At 43.0% G+C, this 26,867-nt stretch overlaps 1 protein-coding gene across 2 annotated transcripts in view; it reads right to left on the minus strand.

Annotated features, from left to right (window-relative positions):
* The window catches only part of HSD17B2 (hydroxysteroid 17-beta dehydrogenase 2), a 54,364-nt gene that overhangs the window by 2,602 nt on the left and 24,895 nt on the right, over positions 1-26,867 (minus strand). The window contains exons 2-4 of one of the 2 annotated variants that reach the window (XM_037040317.1): positions 20,818-21,030; positions 12,105-12,290; positions 129-266 (exon numbers count right to left, since the gene is read on the minus strand). In XM_037040317.1, the coding sequence (XP_036896212.1) occupies positions 129-266; positions 12,105-12,290; positions 20,818-21,030 (537 nt within the window). The remainder of the gene's footprint in view (positions 1-128; positions 267-12,104; positions 12,291-20,817; positions 21,031-26,867) is intronic. The other variant, XM_037040318.1, reaches the window with a different exon arrangement.

Here is a 26,867-nt window from a genome sequence, read left to right on the forward strand (position 1 = left end):
CACCCATACCAGGTGTATATTACCCACCTCACCCCAGTGTCCTCACCTGGAAAATTACGTCAATTAAACCTGTCCCCTTCGTCCCTCCGTGGACGAACATTGCAAGGCTCTTAGGCTCAGGCACCTACTTGTTTTGAAGCCTCCAGGCTGGATGATAGAGACTTTAACTCCCCATTTGGCAAGCTCTTGTCTCATGATTGCCGAAAACATGGTCAGAGCTGCCTTGGATGAGCTATAGGCCGCAAGCTTTAAAAACGGGATCTCTCCTATGGAAATAATGGGAGGAAAAAAATTAGGTCTGATGTTTTCAGGTATGGTGATGACTTAAGAGTCCCTTGATAAATGATCCTTAATAAATGTCAGATATATGGGCATGAGACAAATGCTGTGGTTTCCAATGCTCTGGCTGAAAACTTTAACTTTTGGATAGAGGTGGGATTCAGGCAAAAGAGATGTTCTCCCAAGGATGAAGCATGCCCAACTAAAAAGTTAAAAGAACAAAGACAAGCACATGTGCAAACCTAGTGATGAGAATTACAAGAGGCTGGAAAAGCTGGTGGAACCAGGGAGCACTGGAGGTCTTCCTTCCAACCCTAGATAGTTGCACAAATGTCCTGGGGATTTAGGCAGAGCGACATACCCCTGTCTGGCATTTGCTGAAATGTCTATGGCCTTTTGAAGCCAGGTGGTTCCATTTAAAAATAAAACTTTTTAACTGAGATATAATATGCAATAAACTACTCATGTACACAATTTGATAAATTTAGATATATGCATGTACTCAGGAAACCACCACCACTCAATCAAGATAGTGAACATGTCCATCACACTCCAAAACTGCCTTGTCCCTCTTTCTATTCTCTCCCCTGCCTCAGAGTGGGTAAATATTTAGTGCATGATTAAAAAGAAAATGAGATGATGAAATGTGTGAAACAAAATATACACACAAGTATAAGTAAAACTGGGAAAATCTGAGTAAAATCATTATCAGGATGCTGGTTATAATATTGTACTATAGTCTTGCAAAATTCTACCATTGAAGGAAAATGGATAAATGGTGCATAAGATCTCTCTTACTTCTTCTTACAACTTTAGTAAAATCTACAATGATGTTAATAAAAATTTCAACGAAAAAAACAGCACAGTATGTGTACCGCCACATTCACTGCAATGTTATTTACAATATCCAAGAAATGGGAACAACCAAAGTGATCATCAACAGTTGAATGAATAAAGCAAATGTGGTACAATATATGCAAAGGCATATTATTTAGACATAAAAAGGTAGGAAATCGTGCCATTTACAACAACATGAATGTACCCTGAAAGCCTTGAGGGCATTATGCTCAGTGAAATAAATCAGACAGAGAAAGACAAATATTGTATGATCTTATTCATATGTGGAATCTAAAAAACAAAAATAATAGACAAAGAGAACAGACCAGTGGTTTCCAAAGTTAGGGGGTGGGGGTTGATGGGACAGGATCACATGGTAGCTTCTGGGTGCCGGAAATATTTTATGGGGCAAAATGGGGCAAGGTGGTCAAAGATGTAAACTTCCAGTTATAACATGAATAAAGTTGGGGATGTAATACACAATAAGCCCTTACCATCATTGACAGGTCTCCAACTTAAGGAAAAGAGCTATAACAAAACCAGTTTTACTATAGGTCAATTAATATAAAGAAGAGTTAAATTCCCATAGCATTTGAGCACCATTAGAATGAAACTAGTTGATTGAAACAGCTGTTTCATTATTTGAGGACCTACTACTGTACTGCATAGTGGTCATAGCTAATACTATATTGTATATACTAAAGTTGTGAAGTGTCTTAACAAAATTATCATCACAAGAAAAAAATGTGTAATTATGTGAGGTGATAGATGTTAACTAACCTTATTGTGGTAATCATTTCATAATGTATACATATCTCAAATCATTATAATGCACACCTTAAACTAATATAATGTTATATGTCAACTACACATCAGTCAAATTTGGGGGTGGGGAAGAACACAGGCATTGAAGTAGAGACACATGGAATAATGAATATCAGTTATCATCATTCTTCTTACGTTATTATTAGAGCTTTGGCCTGGATCAAGTAATTTCCTTTTGGGAAATACAGGCATACCTCGAAGATATTGTGAGTTCAGTTCCAGATCCCCTACCTTCAATGAAATGAATATTGCCATAAACCCAGGCATTATCTTTTTTGCTGGCAGGAGGTCTTGCTTTCAATACGTAAAAAACACACCTGTGAAGTGCAATAAAGCAAATTAAAATAAACAGAGGTGTTCCTGAGCTCATCCTTACCTTCCTGCCTTTGGAAGAAGGCTGTCTAGTCAATGGTTCTGTCTTTCTCATTCAGACAGACAGGCCTGCCAATCAAATACTTCATCCCCTGGGGGCGGAGATTGGGTTGGGGCTGGGCATGTGACTTCAACTGAGCCAGAGTCCTGATATACATAGGTGGTGGTTTTTAAATATTTTCCTGGCCACTTAAGTGTGATAATGGTGAAACAAAGGAACCCCCAGAGGCTATTTTTGCCACCCCATAGGGTAAGCAAAGGAAGCAGAGGGGCAAACGTGGAAAGCTGACAGCTGGAGGCAGGGGGAGAGGAGGAAATGGTACAGGGTTAGGGGTCTGGGCCAGGATATAAGGGAGAGTTATAGTGATCCGACTTAAAACTTGGCCCAAGCCAATTGGTGAACAAATACATTTATTTTCCTTTTTTGTTTGTTTTGTTTAAGCTACTTCGAGGTTTGATTCTATCACTTAAAAGGAAGAAACCTGAGGCCTGAGGCTTACCTAATGACATTTCAATACAGCATCTGGCACCAAACATTAAGCAGTACCACAGATGACCAGTTGATTCTTTCTTAAGTAATTTTTAATTTCACAAAATCTTAGAGTTCCAAATCCAACTCTGGGAAAGGCCAAAGAACTTAAAGCAAGCAGCTTGTTTAAAGCGGCAACTCCACTCACAGGGTTCAACTGATCTCACTTCCCTGGGGTTTTTATAGCTGAGCGGCCAGCCAGGAGGCTGGTTAGTGAGGCTGCAGTTACAAGTGGGATTCTGGAACCAGCACTGTGTTCAAGCCCCAGCTCTGCCATGACTTAGTAAAATCAATTAAAATTAGGAAAATCACTTTATGTTTATACGCCTCTATTTTTAACCTGTTAATTAAGAATAACATTTGTACATACATCGTAGGGTTATTGACAAAGTTAAATAAATTAATATATTAGAATAGTGCTTGGCACAAAGGAAGCTCCATATAAGAGCTTTCCATTATTTGTGTTACTCAAGATTTTTGTAATAATATCTCAGTAGCCCAAAGGCTCTGTGTTTTTTAGGGTAATAACTGCACCTGCTCAGTATCTCCCATGACACTTGTTTAGTATGTGGATAACTAGGACCTACTGGATCATAATCTGCATTGAAAACCAATTCCCATGATTTGTTTGAATGCTAAATCTTAACCTATGACATTAGGGTGTTTTGATCACATATTTCTGAATATGTGCTTTCACGGTGATGCACTGCCTTTCGGATGGTATGGCAGGTGGTGAGAATTTAGCATATCAACCATTATCCATCTAAACAGAGAACATGCTTTGGAGCAAACACTGAAGACACAATTGTCTTGCATATTGTGTTGAACCCTGTGAAATTGCTATCAGACCATTTCTGACCTACAAAATGGCAGTTCTGTAGGATTCAACCTCATAGAGCCAACCTTGCTGTTAATGGCTTATATGAGTGTCTACTATCCCTGGGAGCATAAGATGATATATGTGTAGATATCCAAGAGCCACAGGGCTTCAGGGCATTCTCCCTTCCTCACCTCGTGCACCCCTTCATCATCTGTCCAGTTGGATTCTCTAATTTTTATCTTTGTTCCATTCAAGTTAAAATCCTATTGCCAGAAGCAGGTAAGCTCATTTCCAATTCAACAGAAAAAACTTGGATTCCAAAATAGAGAGAGCTTCTCTCCTGGGGCACTGGTAAAGAACTCAGCGCCCTGAAAGTGTGTGGGTCATAATCTCACTAACAGTGCACGTGTCCCGATGTTGCTCCCAGGAGGCTACGTCTCGGAAATGTACACATCCCTCCTCTGGCTGACATTAACTGAAACTCAATAGCTCGGTGCTTAGAGAGATGAATATACATGAATATATACATATGTTTGTGTTTTTTTATTTTGTTTTTAATTCCAGATCAGTGGTACATAACTCAGTAAACACAGTAGGATCACCTTGAGAACACTTTTTTTTCCACCTTAAAAATCAACTTTATTGAGATGAAATTTCCATACAGTAGTCACCTTTTTTTAATATATTTTATTGATTATACCATTACAGTTGTTCTATTCCCCCCTTTCATTCCCCTCCCCCCGCACGCTCCCTCCCCCACCATTCTCCCCCACTTAGTTTATAACCACGTGTCTCAAGTTCTTTAGATTCTATATTTCCCCTACTATTCTTGCCCTCCCCCCTATCTATTTTCTACCTCCCGTCTATGCTATTTTCTGTACCTTCTCCCCCCTTCTCCTCCTCCCACTCCCCTTTGCTAACCCTCCATGTGTTCTTCATTTCTATGGTTCCACTCCTGATCTAGCTGTTCTCTTGGTTTGCTTTTGTTTTAGGTGTGGTTGTTAATAACTGTGTGTTTGCTGTCCTTTCACTGTTCATATTTTTCATCTTTTTCTTATATAAGTCCCTTTAGCATTTCATATAATAAGGGCTTGGTGATGATGAACTCCTTGAACTTGACCTTATCTGAGAAGCACTTTATCTGTCCTTCCATTCTAAATGAAAGTTTTGCTGGATAAAGCAATCTTGGCTGTAGGTCTTTGGATTTCATGACTTGGAATACTTCTTTCCAGCCCCTTCTTGCCTGTAAGGTCTCTTTTGAGAAATCCGCTGACAGTCTGATGGGTACTCCTTTGTAGGTGACTGTCCCCTTATCCCTTGCTGCTTCTAGGATTCTCTCCTTCATTTTGGTCTTGGCTAATGTAATTATGATGTGCCTTGGTGTGTTCCTTCTTGGGTCCAACTTCTTTGGCACTCTCTGAGCTTCCTGGATTTCCTGGAAGTCTATTTCCTTTGCCAGACTGGGGAAGTTCTCCTTTATTATTTGTTCAAATAAGTTTTCCACTCGTGGCTGTTTCTTTCCCCCTTCTGGTACCCCTATAATCCGGATGTTGGAACGTTTAAAGATGTCCTGGAGGTTCCTAAGCCTCTCCTCATTTTTTTGAATTCTCATTTCTTCATTCCTTTCTGGTGGGATGTTTTGTTCTTCCTTCTGGTCCATTCCATTGATTTGAGTCCCAGTTTCCTTTCCATCACTATTGGATTCCTGGACATCTCCCTTCATTTCAATTAGTTTAGCCTTCATATGTTCCTCTAATTTGTGGCTATAATCAACCAATTCTGTGAGCATCCTGATAAACAGTGTCTTGAATTGTGCTTCTGAGAGGCAATTTCTTGGTCGCTTAGAGTTATTGGCTCTGGGACTTTGAGTTCTTCTTGCGCCATCTTTTGGGCTGTTCATGCCTGTTACGTAGCAGGATCGGAGCCCTAGGTGTTCACGAGAGCAGGGCAACTCAGTTGCTGGGTTGTGATGCTGTATGTGGGGGCGGGGTCAAAGAGGCACTATGGTGTCCTGTCTGCCACCGAGGCCCTCACCGGTGCCGCAGCTGCTGCCGTCACCGGGCCCATGCGTTTTGTCCCACTGCACGCGAGTGTGCCACCCCCATCAGCCCTCACCCCCTGGGGCCTGCGTGGTCCGTCTCACTGTGTGTGAATGTGTGACCGCGGTCAATCTGCCCCTCACCCTGACTGGGTCTGGGCCACTTGCACACCTAGGTCAGGGGACCTGTCCTGCCCGACCCTGCTCCGCTGCTGGCTCCACCCCTCTTACCGTCCCCGTTGAACGGTTAGATGTAGTCGGACTTCCGTATAATTCAATTTTCTGTCCTTTGGCTGTGTCTTTCTTTCTCCAAACCTTTGTCGTATTCAAACTTGGTTGTGGGAGAAGGCACAGTGTTTCCACCTATGCCTCCATCTTGGCGGAAGTCTTGAGAACATTTTTAAAAATGCCAGTGCCGAAGTCCTACCTTAGACCAATGAAATAAAAACTGACAGTGGAGTCAGGGCATCAGTATTTATAGAAACTGTAAGAAGGGTCTTCTGGCTGTGTGGTTCTCAGATTTGGTGAGTATCAGAATCACCGAGAGAGCGAATGAAGCGCTCTGAGGCCCAGGGTCCTCTCCAGAAGGGAGAGGCTGACTTTTTGTAGTGTTTCCAATTCTCCAGGTGAATCTGATTACCACTTCTCCCTCACAAGTTTGAGAACCTCTCATTGTTTAGAGCAATTGTTTAGAGCAACTGGGTAGTGTAATGGAATTTCCTGGGAAGCTTTATAAAAAAACCAATTCCTCTCTTCTCCCCAATATGATTTCATTGGTTTGGGGTATATCACAGGCACTGGGGGTTTTTAAAGCTCTCCCTGATTATTCTAATGTGCAGACAGGGTTGTTTAGCATTTCTAGAGAACACCTGAAATTTTTTCATTATTTCTGTCTTCTGGACATGTAAATGCTAACACAGATTGGGATCTGAAAAACAAACAAAAGAATTCTCAGTTTTGGTTATAGAAGGTTCACACAATCTCAGGAGTTGGATAGCCACCTGGCAATGCTGTTTTGTCCTTGACCTAAGACTTACAGATGCAGCAGGTTTGTTTATAAGTTGTATAAGCTTTGGTCAAAATATATTCTTTCCAAAAGAATATATGTGTATATATTCTTTTCAGGTTATGTTCAGTGAAAGCCAGTCTCCAAAGGTCACATACTATATGACTCCATGTATTTAACATTCTTGAAATAAAATTACAGAGGTAGAAGATAGATTCATCGCTGCCAGGAGTTGGGAAGGCAGTGGAGGTGGGGGATGGCTGTGGCTATAAAGGGGTATCTCAGGGATTCCTGCAGTGATTTAACAGTTTTGTATACTGATTGCGTTAGTAGTTACAGGAGGCTACACATGTGCTAAGATTGCACAGATCTATAAAAGCATGCATAATGAATGCAGATATAACTGGTAAAACCTGAATACCAGTCTATGCGTTGTACCAATGTCAGTCACATAGTTTTGATGTTGTATGATAGTTATGCAAGATGTTATCATTAGGGGAAGCTGGGTTAAGAGTAAACAGAATTTTCACATACATTTTTCTTGCAACTCCCTGTGAATCTATAATTACTTCCAAATAAAAAGTTTAAAAAATACTTCCTTTAAGATATGCTTAAGGAGGGTGAATTATCTAGCTCCCATATAGGTATCTGGATGCACAAAAGTCATAGGGTATCCTAAGTTTTGGTAAATAAAACAAAAAAATGCATTTTTTTGAACGTTGGGATAGGAAGCCAAAAATAACAAGGCCTGGCTTATTTGACATTTTAAAAGATGAGATAAGGCCCGAAGGCAAGCTACAGCTTTAGAAACATCTGCAACCCAATCTGAAGTGATGATATGCCCCTTCTCTCACTCCAGCCCTCATGCATCCATCGCACCAATGTGGCTGACATAAAAGTAAAACTTTGTACTATTAGAGCAGTACTTGCTAAGGAAGATATCAAAATTGAATGCTAGGTTTCCCCCAAATAGATTTTAAATAGCCAGCGACTCAGAACTTGGGCTCACCTATTAGTGGGTGACCTAACAGAATACCCAGTCAGTAATCAGACATGTTCTAACCAACCACATATGGATCTCTGGACCCTTCCCACCCTTCCTCACTACAGACCATCTATCCTTACTTAGGGTAGCCACAGTGAATGCAACATTTCCCCCTTCTGCTGCACCCTCCTTCCAGAAGGTACCACAATCTCCCATCCAGCTTTTCTTCTTTTTTTCTTTCCTTTTTTTTTTTTTTTTTTTTTTGGTCTGGGAAACTACTCAATGACTTTATTTCCTGGCAAGTGAGTATAGTCAGAATTCACATTGATCGCGCTGGCGGTCACTGCCTTTCCTTTGATGTTATGGTATGCCATTGGCCATGGCTAAAACTGAGGGAGACTTGAAGTTACAATTTTGGAGCTTGCAGAAGAATTGTGGAAACACTCTACTCACCCAAACCCTCCCCAACCCTGCAGTGGGGCCAGACCTGGTCTTTGCCTGACTCTCTTGGTGAGAATGTAAGAAGTAACATTTTCTGAGGTTCAACCAGCCAAATGTTCTTGTCCTTGGAGGTAGCACAAGGCCTCAGAAAACTGGTAGCCATAATGATCAACACTACCCAGAGATTTCTCTTTTTCCTAATCTAAAGCTAACATATGATTAGATAGAAATTATGGGAAGGATAGGGCTCTCCGAGTGAATACCCTCTTAATTCAGCAGGGGGCAGAAATACTGCAACTTTCCAACCTGAGGTTGTATAGGTATTGTGTGATATTTTGATTTATAATAAATATATATTTGGTTTTAACGTCTCTGGCACTGAGCTCCTACAATCCTTGGAATTTCTAAGTGATGAGAACAAGGAACTTGTCTTTAGTAATGTTGGTGAGGTGACTTGGAACTCACCTGAGGATGGGGGCTGGCTGTCCAGGGAGCCAACCGTGTGACTATGGGGTTGGAACTTTCAGTCCCACCCAACCTCAGAGGAGAGGAGAGGGGCACTTGCCAGCTGGATAATTCTAGGCCAGAGTATGCTTGATATAGAAAAGGTATTAATACCTGCATTCTGCTGACCCGGGATTAAATTACTTTAGGTGTGCAAGCATCTAATATAATTTAGCACAGAAAAGTTTACCCAATCTCGTTCTACTCTCTTTCACTTGCCCTACACTAGCCCTGGTTATTGTGCGAGTTTCAGGGAAGTAACTCAGCTTTGGTTTCCTCTCATGTCACGGAGCAGCTGAGGGACTACCTGAATGATTTGCCAGATGATTGATTTCCTTAAGGCAGCCAACTCAGCAAGAAAAAATCCAGGAATGATCCGAAATCAACTTTTCTAGACTAAGTAACACCAGGCTCAAAACTGGAACCATGAANTTAGCACAGAAAAGTTTACCCAATCTCGTTCTACTCTCTTTCACTTGCCCTACACTAGCCCTGGCTATTGTGCGAGTTTCAGGGAAGTAACTCAGCTTTGGTTTCCTCTCATGTCACGGAGCAGCTGAGGGACTAGCTGAATGATTTGCCAGATGATTGATTTCCTTAAGGCAGCCAACTCAGCAAGAAAAAATCCAGGAATGATCCGAAATCAACTTTTCTAGACTAAGTAACACCAGGCTCAAAACTGGAACCATGAACTCTTCCAGATACTGATAATTTATACATTTGTAACAATCTCCAAGGCCAATTACTTTAGTGTAAAGTAATTTTCATGCATTTTAACCAGTAACCATGCTAACCACTCAGAACCAGCAATGCATTTATATCTACGGCCAAGGTCAGAGGTTCTCAGCTCAATGCGATTTTGCCTGAAGACCACCCCCATGTGGCAATGCCTGAAGATTTATCAGCCACAGAGGTGGGTGCTGCTTACATTTAGGGGGTTAAGAACACAGATGTGGCTAAACATACTACAATGCATTGGACAACCACCACCCCCCCCAACAAAAACATTAGCCTTCCCCAAATATCAATAAGGCTGAGGTTGTGAAACATTTGCCCTAGACTCAGGTACTGGGTCACCCTGTCATTATCATGGACACATAGACAAGTGAGATAACCTGCCCCGGATTACCCAGCGGGTAATAGAACAGGATTCAAACCACAACCAGCTCAAAAGCCCTAAGGCCTGAGTTGTTTCATAAGGTTTGTTTTCAACCATTGTCATTCAAGTCAAGCTTGCAACTCTGCATACACAGGTTTTACTCAGCAAATTTTTAAGAGGCCAACTGGCAAGAAAAAGCTTTTAGACCTCTCAAACAAGAAGATTTTTCAAGTGCCCTTTGTGCAATCAGTCTAAGAAGTACCTCCAAATTCCCCCCTTCCTTGGTTAAATATTTATCTAAGTGCTTTCCTCACCAGGATTTGGGCTAAAGAGCTATTATTGCATTACTGTGGTAAGGGCAATAAACATGATTACAGGAGATAAGAGAAATATCTTATAATATTTAATATCTCTTATAATATTAAATATCTTATAATATTTAATATTTAATATCTTAAATATCTCTGATAATACCATATCAGAGATATGGTAATATCTCTGATATTACCATACCAGAGAAAGTATGGTCAACTCTAAAAGTAGTAATTTGGCAGGGCTGGTGTGTGACAAGGAGCAAGCAGCAAGCTGCACGGTAATTCATTGTCACCATCAGGGGTGGGGATGCCAGCAGTTGGCAGGACTAAAAGCCATAGAGGCACATACAGCCACCCTCTTCCCCGGATGTCATGGAGGATGGCTTTCGGGTCTCTAACTCACTGTACCTTGGGTGTGGCCAATGCTTAAACATATGTCATTTCATCTTATCTCACCATAATGCTAAGAAGCAATTATTATCCTCATGGTGAAATTGAGGAAGCTGCCACTCGGGGCATCAGGACTTTGTTCTAGGTCACTCTGTCATTAGTGGTAAAGACAGGATCATAACGTGGCAGTTTATCTCCACTATGTTTGGCTGGCTTCCTAAACTTTTTTTATATCCTCACCTGAGGATGCTTATTGGTTTGAGAGAGAGAGAGGAAGGGGGAGAAATAGAGAGAAACATCAATCAGCCTCCTATACGTCCCCAACCAAGAATGGAACCCACAACCTAGTTATGTGCCCCGACTGGGAATTGAACCCACAACCTTTTGGTGCAAAGGACAACACTCAAACCAACTAAGCCACCCTGCCAGGGTTCTTCTCCTTTTTGAAACCCAATTCTACTTGATGTCTCTTTCACTCTTTCTGTTTCTTGTTCCTTTCTTTAGGGATGGGAAATATGGGAGAGAAGGATGTATTCACAATGTAAAGAAGCAATGTTTCTCTCCTACCCCAATCCTTATAAGAGAAAGGCAAGAGTGTCAGAGTCAAGGAGAAATTGGAAGATAGAGGAAAAGGCCATGTGCCAAGGAATGCAGGTGGCTTCTAGAAGCTGGAAAAATCAGGGGACCTGATCCTCCCTTAGGGATTCTGGAAGGAATGCAGCCCTGCTAACACCTTGATCCTAGCCCAATGAGACTTCTCACCTTTAGAACTGTAAGATGAATTTGTATCATTTAGTCTCTAAATGTGAGGTTATTTTTCATAGTAGCAAGAGTAAAATGATACACCTGGGTTGTTGGTGCCTCTACCCTTCCTCCCTACCTTCCATCCCCTTGGCCTCTCCCTACCACAAAAAAAAAAACAAACCAAAACAAAACAAAAAACCTGTGGGAACTGGCGTTCATACCCAGCATTAGCTATTCATATTGAGTCACACTCTGTCCCAGGCCTTCTAAGCACTCTTAGATAACATCTGTTACTGTACACCTGTGATGTCACATACCTGGGCATTGTTATGAAAGAGAGGTCGGCTCAAGTTGTTGACTATCTCTTCCTTGACACGGAGAGAAATAAGTCATCAAATGTCTCACTCTCACCCAATTGTCACTATTGCAAAATGATGCAGAGGATTGTATGAAAAACACTAGCAGGCGGCCAACACTAGCAGAGCCCAGAAACATGGGGCTCCAACAGTCCCAAAAGGATGAAGACATTTGCCAACTCGCCTCACAGGGAGCAAAAAGGTTGCTGAGGTTAGAGAAGTTTGAAAAGAGGCTACCTGTAATGCTGACGTTAACTGTATGCAGGATTTTCTGTCCAGATCTAGGAAGTTTGTGCATTGGCAGTCACGTTGCAAAAGTAGGCAACAACCTGAAATCCCCAGTAATAGATAGGTTAGAAGGTATGTTAGAGTTTGTACATGAAAAGATTTGAAAGGAGAGAAAGGTTTCATTGTGCTAAGATCAACAGTAAACATACAATTCGACTAATCTTAACCCAGTCCTGCTTGAGCATGTCCTGCTTTCTTGCCAAGCTCACAAAGAATTCGGGCAGCCATGTCCTCCATGATGGGCACTGCATAACCTTGAGGGGAAAGGCCAACTCACCCCCCATGCTGCTGATGTTCACCAGCCTCCCCTTGGATTTCCTAAGAAGAGGCAAAAATGCTTTTGTGACTTCCACAGCCCCAAAGAAGTTCACGGCCATACATTGCTTGTAGTGGCTCATGGAAATGAGCTCCCCATCAGCAGGTAAGCCAAGGATTCCAGCATTGTTGATCACAGCCCACAGTCCTGAGAACAGAAAGGAACAGCTTTGAGGTTGGGCCAGATGAGAGAGCAGGATAGTTTATAACACTTCAAGTTCTGGAGTCAAAGTACTCCTCACATTTAGAATCTAGGCAGATAACTTAAACTCTTGAACCTCAGTCTCCAAGAATACCTACAACCACCTACCAAGAGAGGTTATGTGGGGAATAATTTGTGAAATATCAAGCAATATATATATATTTTTTTGCTTCAAAGCACTTTCCTACTATATCCATGCAGCTAGATAAGAGTCTACATCATTCTTCTGCCCCCAAGGAGTGTGTGGAAACAGCATATCTTTAGGACAATGCAGGATGACAGAAGAGCCTGTCTTCCCTTTCCCTTGGACAAGATTATTTTTCAGTCCCAGGAAATAGGAAAACTAGAGCACACGTGCCCATAGCTAAGAAGATTGCAGAGCCTTATTCTTTCCCCAACCAGCCTGACCCCCTTGATCAGAATCACTACGAAGGCTTATTCAATCACACATGGATGGGCCCCCTTCCAGAGACTGATTTGGGATCTCTGGGCCGGGGCCTGAGAATCTGCATAACTAACAAGTTCCCAGGTGATGCTGATGCTGGCCTGGGCCACACTTGGAGAACAACTGTCCACAGGTAGTAGTTTTCAACTTTGTCTGCATATTAGGCTCACCTGGGGAAGCTTTCTAATGCCTCAATGCCAAGGCTACATCCCCACCAATTAGATCAGGGATCTGAGATGGGGGAGGGAGGAGACCTTGACATTAGTAGTCGTCAAAATTTTCCAGGTGATTCCAATACACAGGCTTGGGAACAACTGCCATAAATAGTAGGAAAGATGTAAACAGAAAAATAACCTCTAGATATTTGGGGGGTTGAGGGATCTGAAGCAGAGGCCAGTGACATGGGACCTCTTTATCTGAAAGGACAGAGGTGACAGGACTCAGGGTGTGTTTAGCTGGACAGACCTGTAGCAGATGCTCTGAGTTCCCCAAGCCTCAGTATGATTTAGAACAGTGGTTCTTAAGGTGTTGGCCAGAACCAGCAGCTTCCTCATCCATTGGACCTTGTTAGAAATATCAATCCAGAACCCCACCTCCGGCCTGCTGGATCAGAAACTGGGGATCAGGAATTGTTGAAGCCCAGCACCTGATACAACCTGCCCTGCAGGTGACCCCTGCTGCATGCTCAAGTGCGGGAACCTGTGCTATGTGCAGAAGAGGAATGAGCCTCCACGCTGGCAGAGCACAGAAATGGCAGGGGGCACCACCCTTAACAGTGCCTTCTGATAGCATCTACGAGACAGGTATGTGCAGGCTGGACGGAGCATGGACATCTCCACAGGGGCCAGTATGAAGCACTGGCCATGCAAGAAGAAATATCCCATCCCCAGGTATGTAGATGCTACCCCCAGGGAAATGAGATGAAGCTCAAAATAAGAGAAATGGGTTTTGCCACATGGCAGAAAGATGGCTCAAAACAGAAATTGAGTTACAGAAAACAGGGTACACATCTTGCACACCTGAGTTGGTGACATTTACACACAATAATATTGTGTGTAAATTACACACAATAATGTCAGGCAACCAGAAAGAGGGTGCCTGACATGTAGTAAGAGTGTGACGGTGCAGCCCAGAGAGGGGCCCCAAATAGGGATTTGTAATGGGGTCCAGAAGAGCTTGGAGATGATTGGGTCCACACCACAGGGCCACACCTGCCTAGAATGCTGGCAGCTGGGGCCAGTTGTGGAAGGAGCCGGAAACAAGGCTGCAGAGGAAGATTGGCACGGCAGCAATTTGGTGTCTTTCGGAGAGCACGCGGTTTGGGCGAGAGTCAGGACCAGGCAGCTTTGGAAGTGCTCTCTTTTTGCCGCAGTCAGGGTGCCAGGAACCTCAGGACTTCTACATCTTTCCTGGGATATGGTGCCTCAGCCTGGGCAGAGGGAGAAGGAGGGACTGTGTGAGTTTGTGGGTGGTCTAAAGAATTTAGTCTGTACAACTTTTAAATGAACAAGAATTCCTTTCCTTTTCACCTTTCTCTGGCATTGAGAGGCATCTTTCCTCTGGTGTGGGACAAAGTGAACCTAGTATAGGGGAGGAACCCCTGGAGAAAAAGGGAGGGTCTTTTATATCATTCAGCACCCCCCTACCACAGTTTGTTCCGTAATGAGAGTTCGTATGAGGATGATGAGGGGTGAAGAGGATGCCTCCACTAACATCCTCTCACTCAGTGAGGGTTTGAAGTCGCTCAGTCTGATGCACACCTTTAACCTGTCAACATGCAGATGGCAGCTTCAGAATGGCGTAGAACAGAGGTCAGCAAACTTTTTCTATGAAAGGCCAGATAGTAAATGTTTTGGTGTTCGAAGTCCTACTTTCTCAACTCTACCATTATCCTGTGAGAGCAGCCAGACGATACGTAAGTGAATGGGTGTAGCTGGGTGCCAATAAAACTTGATGTATAAACACTGACATTCAGATTTCATATAAACTATGTATCAAAATTTTTTCTTCTTATTTATTTGAACCACTAAAAATATAAAAATATCCTTAGCTCACAGGCAGTACAAAAACAGGTGGCAGAGCCATATAATAGTTTTTCAATGACAAAGTTAGAGGTAGAGAACAGATTAATAATTGCCAGGCATCAGGGGTGAGAGCTGGTAGCATGAGAAAGTCTGGTGGTGACAGAACAATTTTGTATCTTGTTGTGGTGATTTTTTTGCACAAATCTACACACAAAGAATTGCAGAGTTACACACACATTTGCATGTATAGCTAGTAAAATCTGAATAAACTCTGTGGATTATATCAATGCCAACTTCCTAGTTTTGCTATTTTACTATAGTTATACAAGATGTTAGTAATGGGGAAGGCTTGCCCTGGCTGGTGTGGCTCAGTGGGTTGAGCGCTGTCCTGTGAACCACACAGTTGCTAGCTGGATTCCTGTTCTGGGCACATGCCTGGGTTACAGGCCAGGTCCCCAGTTGGGGGCTTGTGAAAGGCAACTGATTGACATCTCTCACACATTGTTGTTTCTCTCCCTCTCTTTCTCCTTCTCTTCCCTTTTCTTAAACAAAATTTTTTAAAAATTGATTCTTGGCAAAAGGTGTTTAGTATTTCCTTGTACATTTTTGCCACTTCCTATGAATCTACAATTATTTCAAAATGTTTAAAAAAAGAAAAGAGAAAACTATACTTGAATAAGAATTAAATTTAAAAAAAATTTTATTAAAAAGAAAGTATTTCCATGCAAGACAGTCTAGAGCCTTGTTTCTTAAAGGCAAAGAGTGAGAGTTGTTTTGCAATCTGGTTTTTCAAGTCTTCCAATTTGCCAGAGGTAAGAAACTGAAGCTGAGGTAGAGCAAAACCAAACAGCCTTTCTGGAACCTTTTCATGGAAAGCTGTCCAGGGGTCATTTCTGTGAGCTTGTCTTAATTCTTTTCTGAGGCCCTCCTGCTTTTTTCCCCCAAAACTCTTTATGCCGTGCAGCCTCCTTTGCCTCTGAACCTTGTAGCTTGCCTTCCAGCCTTTGCTCACTATCCTTTCCCCCTTCTAAAGGTCAGAATCCAAGTCCTTCCCATGCCACGTTTGTAGAAGTGCTCATTGCAGGTTTATCACACGAGGAAGTGATTGCTACAGTTGGATGTGGGGAGAGAAATAATCATAATCAGAGGCACCAAAGGAAGGCAGAATGCAGTACCCAACTGGGGAAGTAGGCAAGTAGAGGAAGCAGTTGATGTCATGGCACTTCTGGAAAGGAGGGTAGGACAGGGTCAGAACCAGTCCCTTCACCCTCTTTCTACATTATTTACAAATCAGTCACTTAAATGGAAACACAGATTAAAAGTGGGAGCTTAGCCCTGGCTAGTGTAGCTCAGTGGATTGAGCATGAGCCTGCAAACCAAAGGATCGAGGTTCGATTCCCAGTCAGGGCACATGCCTGGGTTGCGGGCCTGTTCCCAGCAGGGGATGCACAAGAGGCAACCATACATTGATATTTCTCTCGCTCTCTCCTTCCCTTCCCCTCTAAAGGTAAATAAATAAAATCTTTTAAAAATGGGGGCCTAGAACTCTAAGAAGGCAGAGTGAAGGTTCCTCAGAGTTCTCTGGCTCCTTGTACAAGACGGAAGTGAAGCAGCAAAGGGTGATGATTTGCTTAAGGTCAGCCACGACTTCCATGACAAAGATTTGCAAGTCATGGGCAGAAGCCAGGAGGCCAAGGGTGTCTGAGATTCACTGGGCACACAATTGCTAAAGTCTTTTAGGTTATATAATGAAGAAAAGGTTAATGTCATTTAGTCATTTATGAATAAAGGAATGGCATGAGTCAAAAAAAAAGAGAAAAGAATGAGGTAGGGCCATAGTTTGCCAACTCTTATTCTAGAATTCTAAACTAGCCAATAAGCTCATTGTACCTATAGGGCTTTAAAATAGTTAATGTTAGTTAGTAATTAGTAATATGTTAACACAAATTATTGGCATGTTGTGTAGTAACATTGCACAGTCTCTGGCCCTCTTCCAGGAGCAGAGGTTTTCTGGTTTATCTACAGGTCCCAGAAGGTTCTTTAGCAAACATCCTTCTTGGTGATTTTTAACTCCCCTTTTTTCACTGCTCCACATCTTTTTGACTTGACAGCTGAAGTTGAAAGAGACCTTGAGAAGACCAGGTAAAAGGTGTACTGATAATTCTGTCTCAGAAAAGGATTGCTCTCCAGAGTGCTGGGTCCCAAGTACCCAGCTGGGTACCCACTCTGGGTCTCCAGAGTGCTGGGTCCCTTTTCTGGCTCATACCAGAAAAGGTGATTCACCTTTTGTCAAGAATCAATTTTTTAAAAATTTTGTTTAAGAAAAGGGAAGAGAAGGAGAAAGAGAGGGAGAGAAACAACAATGTGTGAGAGATGTCAATCAGTTGCCTTTCACAAGCCCCCAACTGGGGACCTGGCCTGTAACCCAGGCATGTGCCCAGAACAGGAATCCAGCTAGCAACTGTGTGGTTCACAGGACAGCGCTCAACCCACTGAGCCACACCAGCCAGGGCAAGCCTTCCCCATTACTAACATCTTGTATAACTATAGTAAAATAGCAAAACTAGGAAGTTGGCATTGATATAATCCACAGAGTTTATTCAGATTTTACTAGCTATACATGCAAATGTGTGTGTAACTCTGCAATTCTTTGTGTGTAGATTTGTGCAAAAAAATCACCACAACAAGATACAAAATTGTTCTGTCACCACCAGACTTTCTCATGCTACCAGCTCTCACCCCTGATGCCTGGCAATTATTAATCTGTTCTCTACCTCTAACTTTGTCATTGAAAAACTATCATATGGCTCTGCCACCTGTTTTTGTACTGCCTGTGAGCTGATATTTTTACATTTTTTAGTGGTTCAAAGAAATAAGAAGAAAAGGGATACTTTCCACATTCCTTCATCCCTGGACACTGGCATGGTATTCCCCCTGCTTTATAGTTCAGTATAGTCAGTACTGCCCCCCTGGGCCTCACTAGAGGAATCTGTATTGAATATCTCCTTGAATACAACACATGAAATCAAACTTCTAAGAGAAAACTGGTAAGAGAGCAAAAGACCAGGCCAGGAAAACAACCTTCCTAGAAAATAATTGCACATGGCTAAACTTGCTGAAAATTGATTCCTGATAACTAACAACCTATTTTTTCTCTTGTCTTCTCATTTCTTGTATGTTTATTGAACACTCACTATATTGCCAGGGACTTTGCTTATTGTTGAATGAATGAGAAATATGAGCCCTAACTGAATACTTGCCTCATGCCAGGACTCTCCTAAGTGTTCTCTATATAATAACTATGCCTTTAACTATCAAATGAGTCAGATAACATTACTCTCTTTTTGCAGTCAAGAGAATATAAGCAGAAAGAGTTTGAGGCTTCCATGGAGCGCCCTGTAATAAGACCAACAGAGGAAACAGAGACTGGGTCCTGAATCCATTGCCTGGATTCAGACATTCCTGAAGCCAGCTGGTCTTATCAATAATCACATAAGCCCACATATTCCCAGTATGCTTTAGCAGTTTTGAAGTGGGTTGTCTCACATGTGTCTGACAGAATGCTGCTGGAAACAGGATTCTGGTTCTCTAGCAACCTAGTGGTGAGGAGTGGTGGATGGACAGATACAGTCATCCCAGGTGTCTTGAGCAAGACCATGATACAATGAAGCCGCAATAAGTGAACCACGATATAGCGAGGGACAACTGTATATTTCACTGGTGAGTACCCATATAGAATTTTATATGTTGTTAAAATTATGTTGGTTTAAGAGTGTAGAAAGTGTTTATGAGTGTGGGGAAGCTTAATAAGAGAGTAGGAAAGGTTTATAGGAGTGTGGGGAGGGTTTATAAAGCCCTAAAACATATATAAATAATAAAATAAATATAACGCTGCTACTTTGATGATTTTCACCTATCGTGGGGTCTCTGGAACTTAATTCTGCTATAGGGGAGGGATCACTGTATTTAGTGCAGTGATACAGGGGTGTGCAAGGCACGAGTGTCCAGAAGAGTGAAGTGGATGATGTGGCCTGGATTACCAGGAAGGGCACGGGAGCGATGTTGTGTTTGAGCCAGGCCTTCTGTGGGAGTGAGTCTGCGGTTGGATGAAGGAAGAGTCTTAGAGAAAGGAAATGGAGGCAGGAAGGAAACTTTGGCAAGAGGAAGCAGGATACGCATAGGTACAAACCAGCACACTCTATTCTGGAAACCATTCAGAATTGACTGAGTGGACCAGCCAGCACTGCAGATTAAGAGTTTGGCTGGGGGACACTACCCTGAAGGGCCTTCAAGCCCTTCTTAAGGTGTTTAGAATTTATTTGGTGGTGGGTAGAAAACCACTGAACAATTTAATAAGATGAAGCAAAACACCTATCAGATCTGGCTCATGGGAGGAACCTAAGACGTGAAGGCACTCTATGCCAAGAGGTTTTTAGGGGATGGGTGACCTTGTAAGATGTGCACTTTATAGAGATTACTCTCTGTTTGGAAAGTACTGGGGAAGGAGGTCATTGTGGGAGCCCAGGTGGGAGATGATAGAAAGGGGCCGGGGTGATAAAGATCTAGGAGGTAGAATGGACAGGACTCCGGATGAATAGGATGCAGGGATCAAGGTTAGCTGCAGGTCTAAGTGACCCCCAGGTTGCTGGCTTGAATGTGGCAGTGCCAGCCCCTGAGCCATGAGGTGCAAAAAGGTGAACTGATGTGCAGACTTCACAGCAGAGGTCAGTTTCTGGCTAATTGAGTTGAGATATATAATAGACAATTTTATATACGTGTAGTTCCGGACAATGAGAAGAGGGCTAGGTTGATAATGCAGATTTGGAAGTTACTTAAACCACAGTTGCTTAAATCTCAGTGTTTCTTTACTCTGGCTGAACATTAGCATTCCCTGGGGAGCTTTAAAATATACTGATACTTAGGATGCCCACATAGGATCTTCTTTAGTGCTAACATTTCCAGCACAAGGATAGCAACATTACCAGCCCCACTGTTGAAGGATTAGCTGAGTTATTGTAGGCAGATACCAACGTGATTGGTTGGGGGAGGGGTTCCCAGGCCAGGTAGGTATCAGGAGTGTGAGACCTGCACAGTCACACAGGATCCGTGCATCAGAAGGGCATCATGCTTGGTTGAGTTCTCTGCTGGCACCCTCTTAAAATCTTAATCGTTTTTTAAACTATAGGGGCCCCCCTGTAATTTTGCATTGGGCCCCTCAACATCTGTAGCATCCTCGGCCCAACGTGGATATTTTCAAATACTACCCAGGTGTGAATACCTGGTATAGGGAAAGAACAATATAGCCCCAAAAATGTGGAGTGGGAAGTTTGAGGATGGAGCCCTCGGTAACATTTACACTTTGATGGGGGGTTAGGGGAAGAAAGAAGTTCAGACAGGGGAAGCAGAAGGAATCGTCAGCAAACTAGAATGGCAACCAGGGCTGGTGACTCCAAAGCCAAGGCAGGAGGGGGTGACTGCCACATTTAAACAGTGCAGTGAAGTTAAGAGCTTGGTGTTTAGGATAATACTGATTAGCTTGGCCAGAGAGCCAATGTTGGATTGAAGGTGAAGAAGTCAAAAACAGGACAGCAAGCTTTCAAAGAGCTTGCCATGAAGGAATGGAAAGAGAAAGGGCAGTGACTGGGGAAGGACAGTAATTACAAAGATTTTTTTAAGTCTAAGCATATCAATATTGGTGGGAGAAGACAAATGAGGAGAGGGTGGGAGGCGGTGATTAATGGGAGAGTGACTGAGCAGGTGTTGGAGCAAACAGGGTAATGAATTCTGTGAGTTCTGTGAAGACAGACCATGCCTGACTTGTTCCTAATGTCCTCATGTCTACGAGAGGCCCCAGCACGTGGTAGGTGCTCTGTATAGGTATCTTCAGATGCAGTCAGCAGCTGGAATGGACTAAAGGGCAGCAGTAATTAGAGGCTGAAACCAGTGTTGGGCCTTTGCAAGGAGGTGGAGGGCAACGCAGGGCAGGGGTGGCTGAGGGCAGTACCTCTGTTCTGCACCTTCTGCACCACTGTGCCATAGGCATCTTTTATCTGCTGTGAGTTGGTGACATCCAGCTGGAGCACGCAGAGGTGCTTGGAGCAGGATCTTCGCAATTGCTCCGCTCCTGATCCATTTTCATCCAGAACTCCGGCAAACACAGTGAAGCCCAGCTGGTCCAGATACTTGGACAAAGCATGGCCAAATCCAGAATCGCTACCTGCAAGGTATCAAGGCAAGACAAATTAGTTCCAGCCAAGGGGGCAGGAGAAATTATTTAATAATTTTAACATTTGTGATGGTCTATGTTCTCAAGAGTGGGTCTTGAGGAATTTTCTTAATTTGCTAAGTGGGAAACAGGCAGAGAAGCCAAAACAAATTTTTCTGTGTAAAAAAGGGGAGATGAGGGAGAATTTGGAGTGGAGCCAAATATGGTAAGGGAAACACTGATGGAGGGATGGCCAGGAGTGGCTGGTGGCAAAATAATTTAGGAGGAAATAAAACCTCTCCTTACGAAATCTGGAATTTTTTTATTTGAAAGTGAATTAATAAAGGTAAAGTTCACAGGATGTCACCTGCTCTATCTGCTTGTACTTACCTGTGAGGAAGGATAGAATAGAGGCCTGGTGAGCCCTACCTGTGCAATGCCAATCAGGTTATTTTACTTCTCTGTGTCTCAACTTCCTCATCTGTAAAATGGGCTTAATAATGATACCTACATCAGTTCATATGTGTGACATGGTTAACAGGGTCCATCCCAAGCAATTACCATATAGGTCTTTTCTTTCTTTTTTAACAAAGCTATGCCATCACTCCTGATTTTTAGGCCTTTTTATGCTCAATATTGGTAGATGTGGAATTTGCCTCTTCCAACACTTGGACAAACATCTTGGTTAAGACTCAGACTGCCTGATTCTGCCTCTCCCACATATGAGCCTTGGGAAATGTTACATATATCTTGTGGGACCTCCACTTCCTCATCTGGGAAGTAGGGGATAACAGTACCTTCCCCCTAAGGTGATCTTGGAAGTCAACAAGACAGAGGAGACTCTGCACAAGGGCCAATATGTCATGCGTGACTGTTACCAGTATTGTGGCTCTAACCCAGATATGATTTCTTTTTTGCAATGTTAGAGGTCAGGCTGTACTGGCCCTGTAGTGAGGCTGGGTGTCTGGGCAGGTGTCAGAGGGCCTTGGAAAAGTATGTGGCTGGGAAGCCACTCCTGCCAAGATACAGTAACCCCGTGTGCACCAGAAACCCAAAGACAGGCTGGGGCCTTCGTGAAAAGGGAAAAGGGTTTCCTCAGTCACCCAATATGGAGTAGCCTCTGGCAATAATCATATCTAGTACAAAATGAATGCTCACCAACTTCCAGCCAGCCTCACATACACTAACTCACTGAATCCTCCAAAACCACCCTGGGAGAGAAGTCACTTTACTATTGGGGAGGAAACTGAGACACAGGAGGAACATTCAGTTGGGCCATGACAGAGGGTGGAACCCAGGCACGGCTTAGGATACAAACATCTCAGGAATGAAATATTCACTTCTTCCAGAGCACAGGGCTTAGCATAGTAGATGGCCAATAAAAAGCGTGTGTTGACGAAATGGACATTTAAGGACCCTGGGATATAAATTCTTTAACAACAGAAAGTGTCCTATTTCTCTAGTGTTGAGGGTGCCTTCCTCAAAATTAAGTGCTCAACAAACATTTCAGTGGAATGCTTGCCCCAGTAGAGTGTGGAGGAATGCTGGGGTTGGTTTTAAGCTATGTTCTTTGAAATCACACTCTGTCACGTGGCCTAGAAATCCATCAGCTTGGAGCAAGCAATGAGGACTAGAGTCCCATTCATGCAATTTTGGAATGAATTTGAAATAGTGATTCATTCACAAGTATTAATAACTCAATTAAAAGAAAAAATATTTATAAAGTCTCAGGTTATGTGCAAAAAGGAAGCAACATAATCACTTTAATTAAAAAAGACAAGAATTGTAGTTTCAAAGCTTATTTGAAGTGGATTTATGCTGTTGCCACCTGGGGGCGCTGTATTAGCTGGTGAACAGAACTATATCCCACCATTTGTTGGGTGAAGCCTTCAATAAGGTGAGTTGTGTATTACTGGAGCTCAGGAGTTCTTCAGGGCCGTGTCCCTTGAATGCAGCACACCCAGCCCATAAAAACAAGAGTGCATGTGCTCTTGGACACAACTGGAGGCTGCATTCAGAAAGAAGGATGAAGGGGGAACATTTTTTCTCAAGCCCATAAATGGTCTAATCATTATTAAAACATCATGTAAGTAAAAAAAAAAAAAAAAAACCTTGAGATCAACAATGAGATAAATAAAAAATTATCCATAGTCTTGCCAATCTGGCATAACTTTTAGAATTTTTATGTTTTTTCCTCTAGTCTTTTTTCTATACACTGTTCTTTAACATACAATTTGACAAACTAATTTTTAAACTGATATATAAACCAATTTTACATGTTCTACATAGTCTTCAAATCCATAAGTTTTTTACTAGATAAAATTCTCCCTATTAAAATACAGCAGAAAGAAATGGTGAGAGCCTGGATTCTGGAGCCAGAACCCCTGAGTTCAAATCTTGGCTTTGCCATATACCTACTGTGGGACTTCAGCCAATCAATCACTTAAACTCTGTGTCTGTTTCTTCTTCTATAAAGTGATACTAGGAGCTGCCACATGTGGTTGTTAAAGGATGAAATGATTTGACACATTAGAGTAATTGGAAAAGGGCCTGGTACATGGCAGTTGCTATCCCAGTGTTTAAGTGGCAACTCTTTGACATCCATTCATTGGTTACTTCTAATTCCTGGAACCAGAAAGGTTTCTGTGCAATTTGTATTTCAGAAGGTCATTACAGCTACTCTGACTGCAGTACTGAGTCAGCCAAGGACCGTGATTCTGCTTCCTGCCAGCAGTCCTGTCTCTCCCAGACCCTGTTCCTAAGTCCCCGCTTTGCCAGCAATGTCTTCAACCAATAGCAGTTTAAAGCAGAGCCTCTCAGCAGGTGGGTGTCTTCTCATCGTGGAATAGACAAACACAAACTGAGGACTTACTGTGTATCAATAAGAGGACACGTTTGGAATATGTGTTTTGTGCAGCCCACACAGCATATTTTGTAAAAATTTCAACTAATATTTCAAATGGGTGATTTCACCTGAAAATCCAGGTCAACTGTTTTTCTTGATTAACCAGGATATGGGCCAGCTGTGCGCTCTCAGTCCTGCAAGGAACCCATGAGCTGAGGCTGAGGGTTCCAAGGGCCGCACCCTCATTTGGGCCACTCTCTTGGTTAGAACAAAGCACATTGCTCCATTGTATGCACCAACGTTTCCATTGCCAGCAGTCCTCACTAACATGACCTGGCCCACCCTCACAGCCTTTGAGCCCAGGACCCACTCTGTCCCATTTGCACATGGCTTCTGGATCAAAAGTTGCTTATCTAAAAACCTGTGGAAAACTAAGGAGAAAAGGACTTTCCACTCTCTTAAGACTTAAGCAGTCTTACAGATGACGTGTTGTAGAATCATGCACCTGAAACTCGTATAATTTTGTTAACCGGTGTCACCCCAATAAATAAAAAGGGAAAAAAAGACTTTAGCAATTCATCAGACTGCCATTCTCATGTTGACACTCCTGTTTCCTATAAAAGATTAAGGTGTGATAAAATAATAGGTAAATGAAGTAAAACTCCAGTGCACTTAAGACTTCTCTGAGGGCCACACAATGCTCAGTTCCTACTTGGAGAAAACCAAATCCTCAACAATTGTCACCAGCACCCCATCTTCCTTACCTGTGGCAGTCTAAAAGGATAGTAACTGTTGGGTAGTGGGGCCCTGGAAAATAGACCTTCCACGTCAGTTTTTTTAATGGGAATAAATACATTTCCCTTGGAACATAACCTTTCTGAATAATTCTCCCATACTACTCTGTATTCCTAAATTAAGGTCGCGACCGAGATGCCTTAAAGATATTAAATACGTGTTCAAGACTGCACAGCTGGGGTGTGCCAGAAACAGTTCTCAAAGGTAGATCTGCTCTTTCTAAAGCATGTTTTTTTACTGCTATGGTTCATTGTCTCCTCAAGCACCTGGGCAGGGGGGAAAGGGAATACTCAAAGTGGGCACACCAATGATGGGAGCTGTCTGCCAGACAGGTGTCCCCATCACTGGCACCAGCTCCCTTCACAGAGGATGCACTCCCATCACCCATGCAACAGCACAAAATACTCACAGCTGCTCTTCCAGAAGAAAAAATGCAATGGATTTGTTCTCGGTGCTACATGAGCATGCAACTCCTAGCCTTGCTGCGAAAGAAGCAACCAATCAAAGTAGCTCCGCTGGGGTTGACCAACGGCTGGATTCCCAGACCACAGTCCTGTCCAGACAGCTCTCCTGAACTCCACCTTCTGTCACCCTGCCCTCAGGCAGAATTCATCACCAATTGTCCCCAACTACTTCACCTGTTGATTCCTTATTCTCCTAAATGGCCTCCCTCCTTCAGTCACCCAAGACCAACATGTTCTCTCCCAGTACTCACCTTCATCCAGGACCCACACTTCTCATCCCAAGATTTTTGAAAAGATTTTATTTACTTATTTATATTTAGAGAGAGGAGAAAGGAAGGAGAGTAACATCGATATGAGAAACATCTACTAGTTGCTTCAAACTGGGACTGAACCCACAACCCAGGCATGTGCAACCTCTTGCTTTGTGGGCGAGGCCCAAACAACTGAGCCACACTGGCCAGGGCTCCACCCCAAGCGTTTGACATGTATCTCCATGTCTCCTTTTCTGAACCCCATAACATAAAAAGCCAGCTCAGTTCTGCTCAGCCTGCCATCAGATTGCCACCAAGGCGAGAATATGCATTCTCAGGAGCAGCAGAAAATGACACCATAATTATCCAAAATTTCGTGCCACATCTGTTGAGAGTATTCCAGTTAGGAAACGCTGGAAATGACTCTCAGTAGTAACATCCTGAAATTGATGCTGATGGGGACGATGTGCGGTCAGCGGAGAGGGCCAGAGTTTCAAAGATCCTCAGCCAAAACTGAAGGCCATTAGACAGAGTTAAGTATCTGGATAAAGGAGGAAAAACTCCCTTTTGGCAGAACGTAAGGGACTCAGCCAAGACTTCCCAACCCCATTTCTTCTGTGGATGTCTTTGCAGAGACTCCAGGAATACTTTTAAAAAATCTACTAAATGCCCACTTCCTCGAAAAGAAAGAAAATGGAAGAGTTTACCCAACAGTTGGTATCCATGGCCATAAAAAAGAAAGGTGGTGGTCTGGCTTTCCCTAATGTCATTGTTAACATCTGACACTTCTCTCTGCCTCTCTTCACATTCATTCACTCATTCACTCCTTCGGGGATCACTGTGTTAGGTCCTAGAAATACCACTGTAAAAGAAAGGCACCTTCCTGCCTTCGTGGATCTTACTGCCTGAGACAGAGGTTCTCAGTCCTGAGTCCCACAAGACTCCCTGGGACACTCTGAAAAGTGTCAGCGCCAGATCCCACCCTCAGAGAGTCTTGCTTTGTTGATCTGAATGGAGCCAAGTACTGACAACAGTTTCTGAAGCTCTCCAGGTTATTCCCATGTGCAGGGAGGGTTGAAAACACTAATCTAAGGCAGGGATCTCAACCAGGGTGACTGTGCTCCCCAGGATATTTGGCAATGTTTGGAGGCATTTGGGGTTGTCACAACCCTGAGAATGTTATTGGCATCCAGGGTGTAGGTGCCAGGGGTGTTGCTCAACACTGTACGGTTCACAGGGCAGCCTCCACCACCAAGGGTTACCCAATCCCAGTGGCAATAGTGCTGAGATTGAGCAATCCTGGTCTAGGGGAAAGACAGACATTTGAAAATCATAATAGAGAGTCAGGAATGCTATAAACAGAAAAGTGTTAAGAACTGTGGGCCACAGTTTCTTCATAGGGAACTCAAGTTCCGTCCTTTAGTGGGCACTCCCAGGAGAAGACACAGGCAGAAAAGAAAAGAAACTAGGTCACCTCCTACAGGTCAAGTACTG

Source organism: Sturnira hondurensis, unplaced genomic scaffold, assembly GCF_014824575.4.
Source record: "Sturnira hondurensis isolate 20B ecotype Veracruz unplaced genomic scaffold, ASM1482457v3 Scaffold0002597, whole genome shotgun sequence".
Lineage (NCBI taxonomy): Eukaryota > Metazoa > Chordata > Mammalia > Chiroptera > Phyllostomidae > Sturnira > Sturnira hondurensis.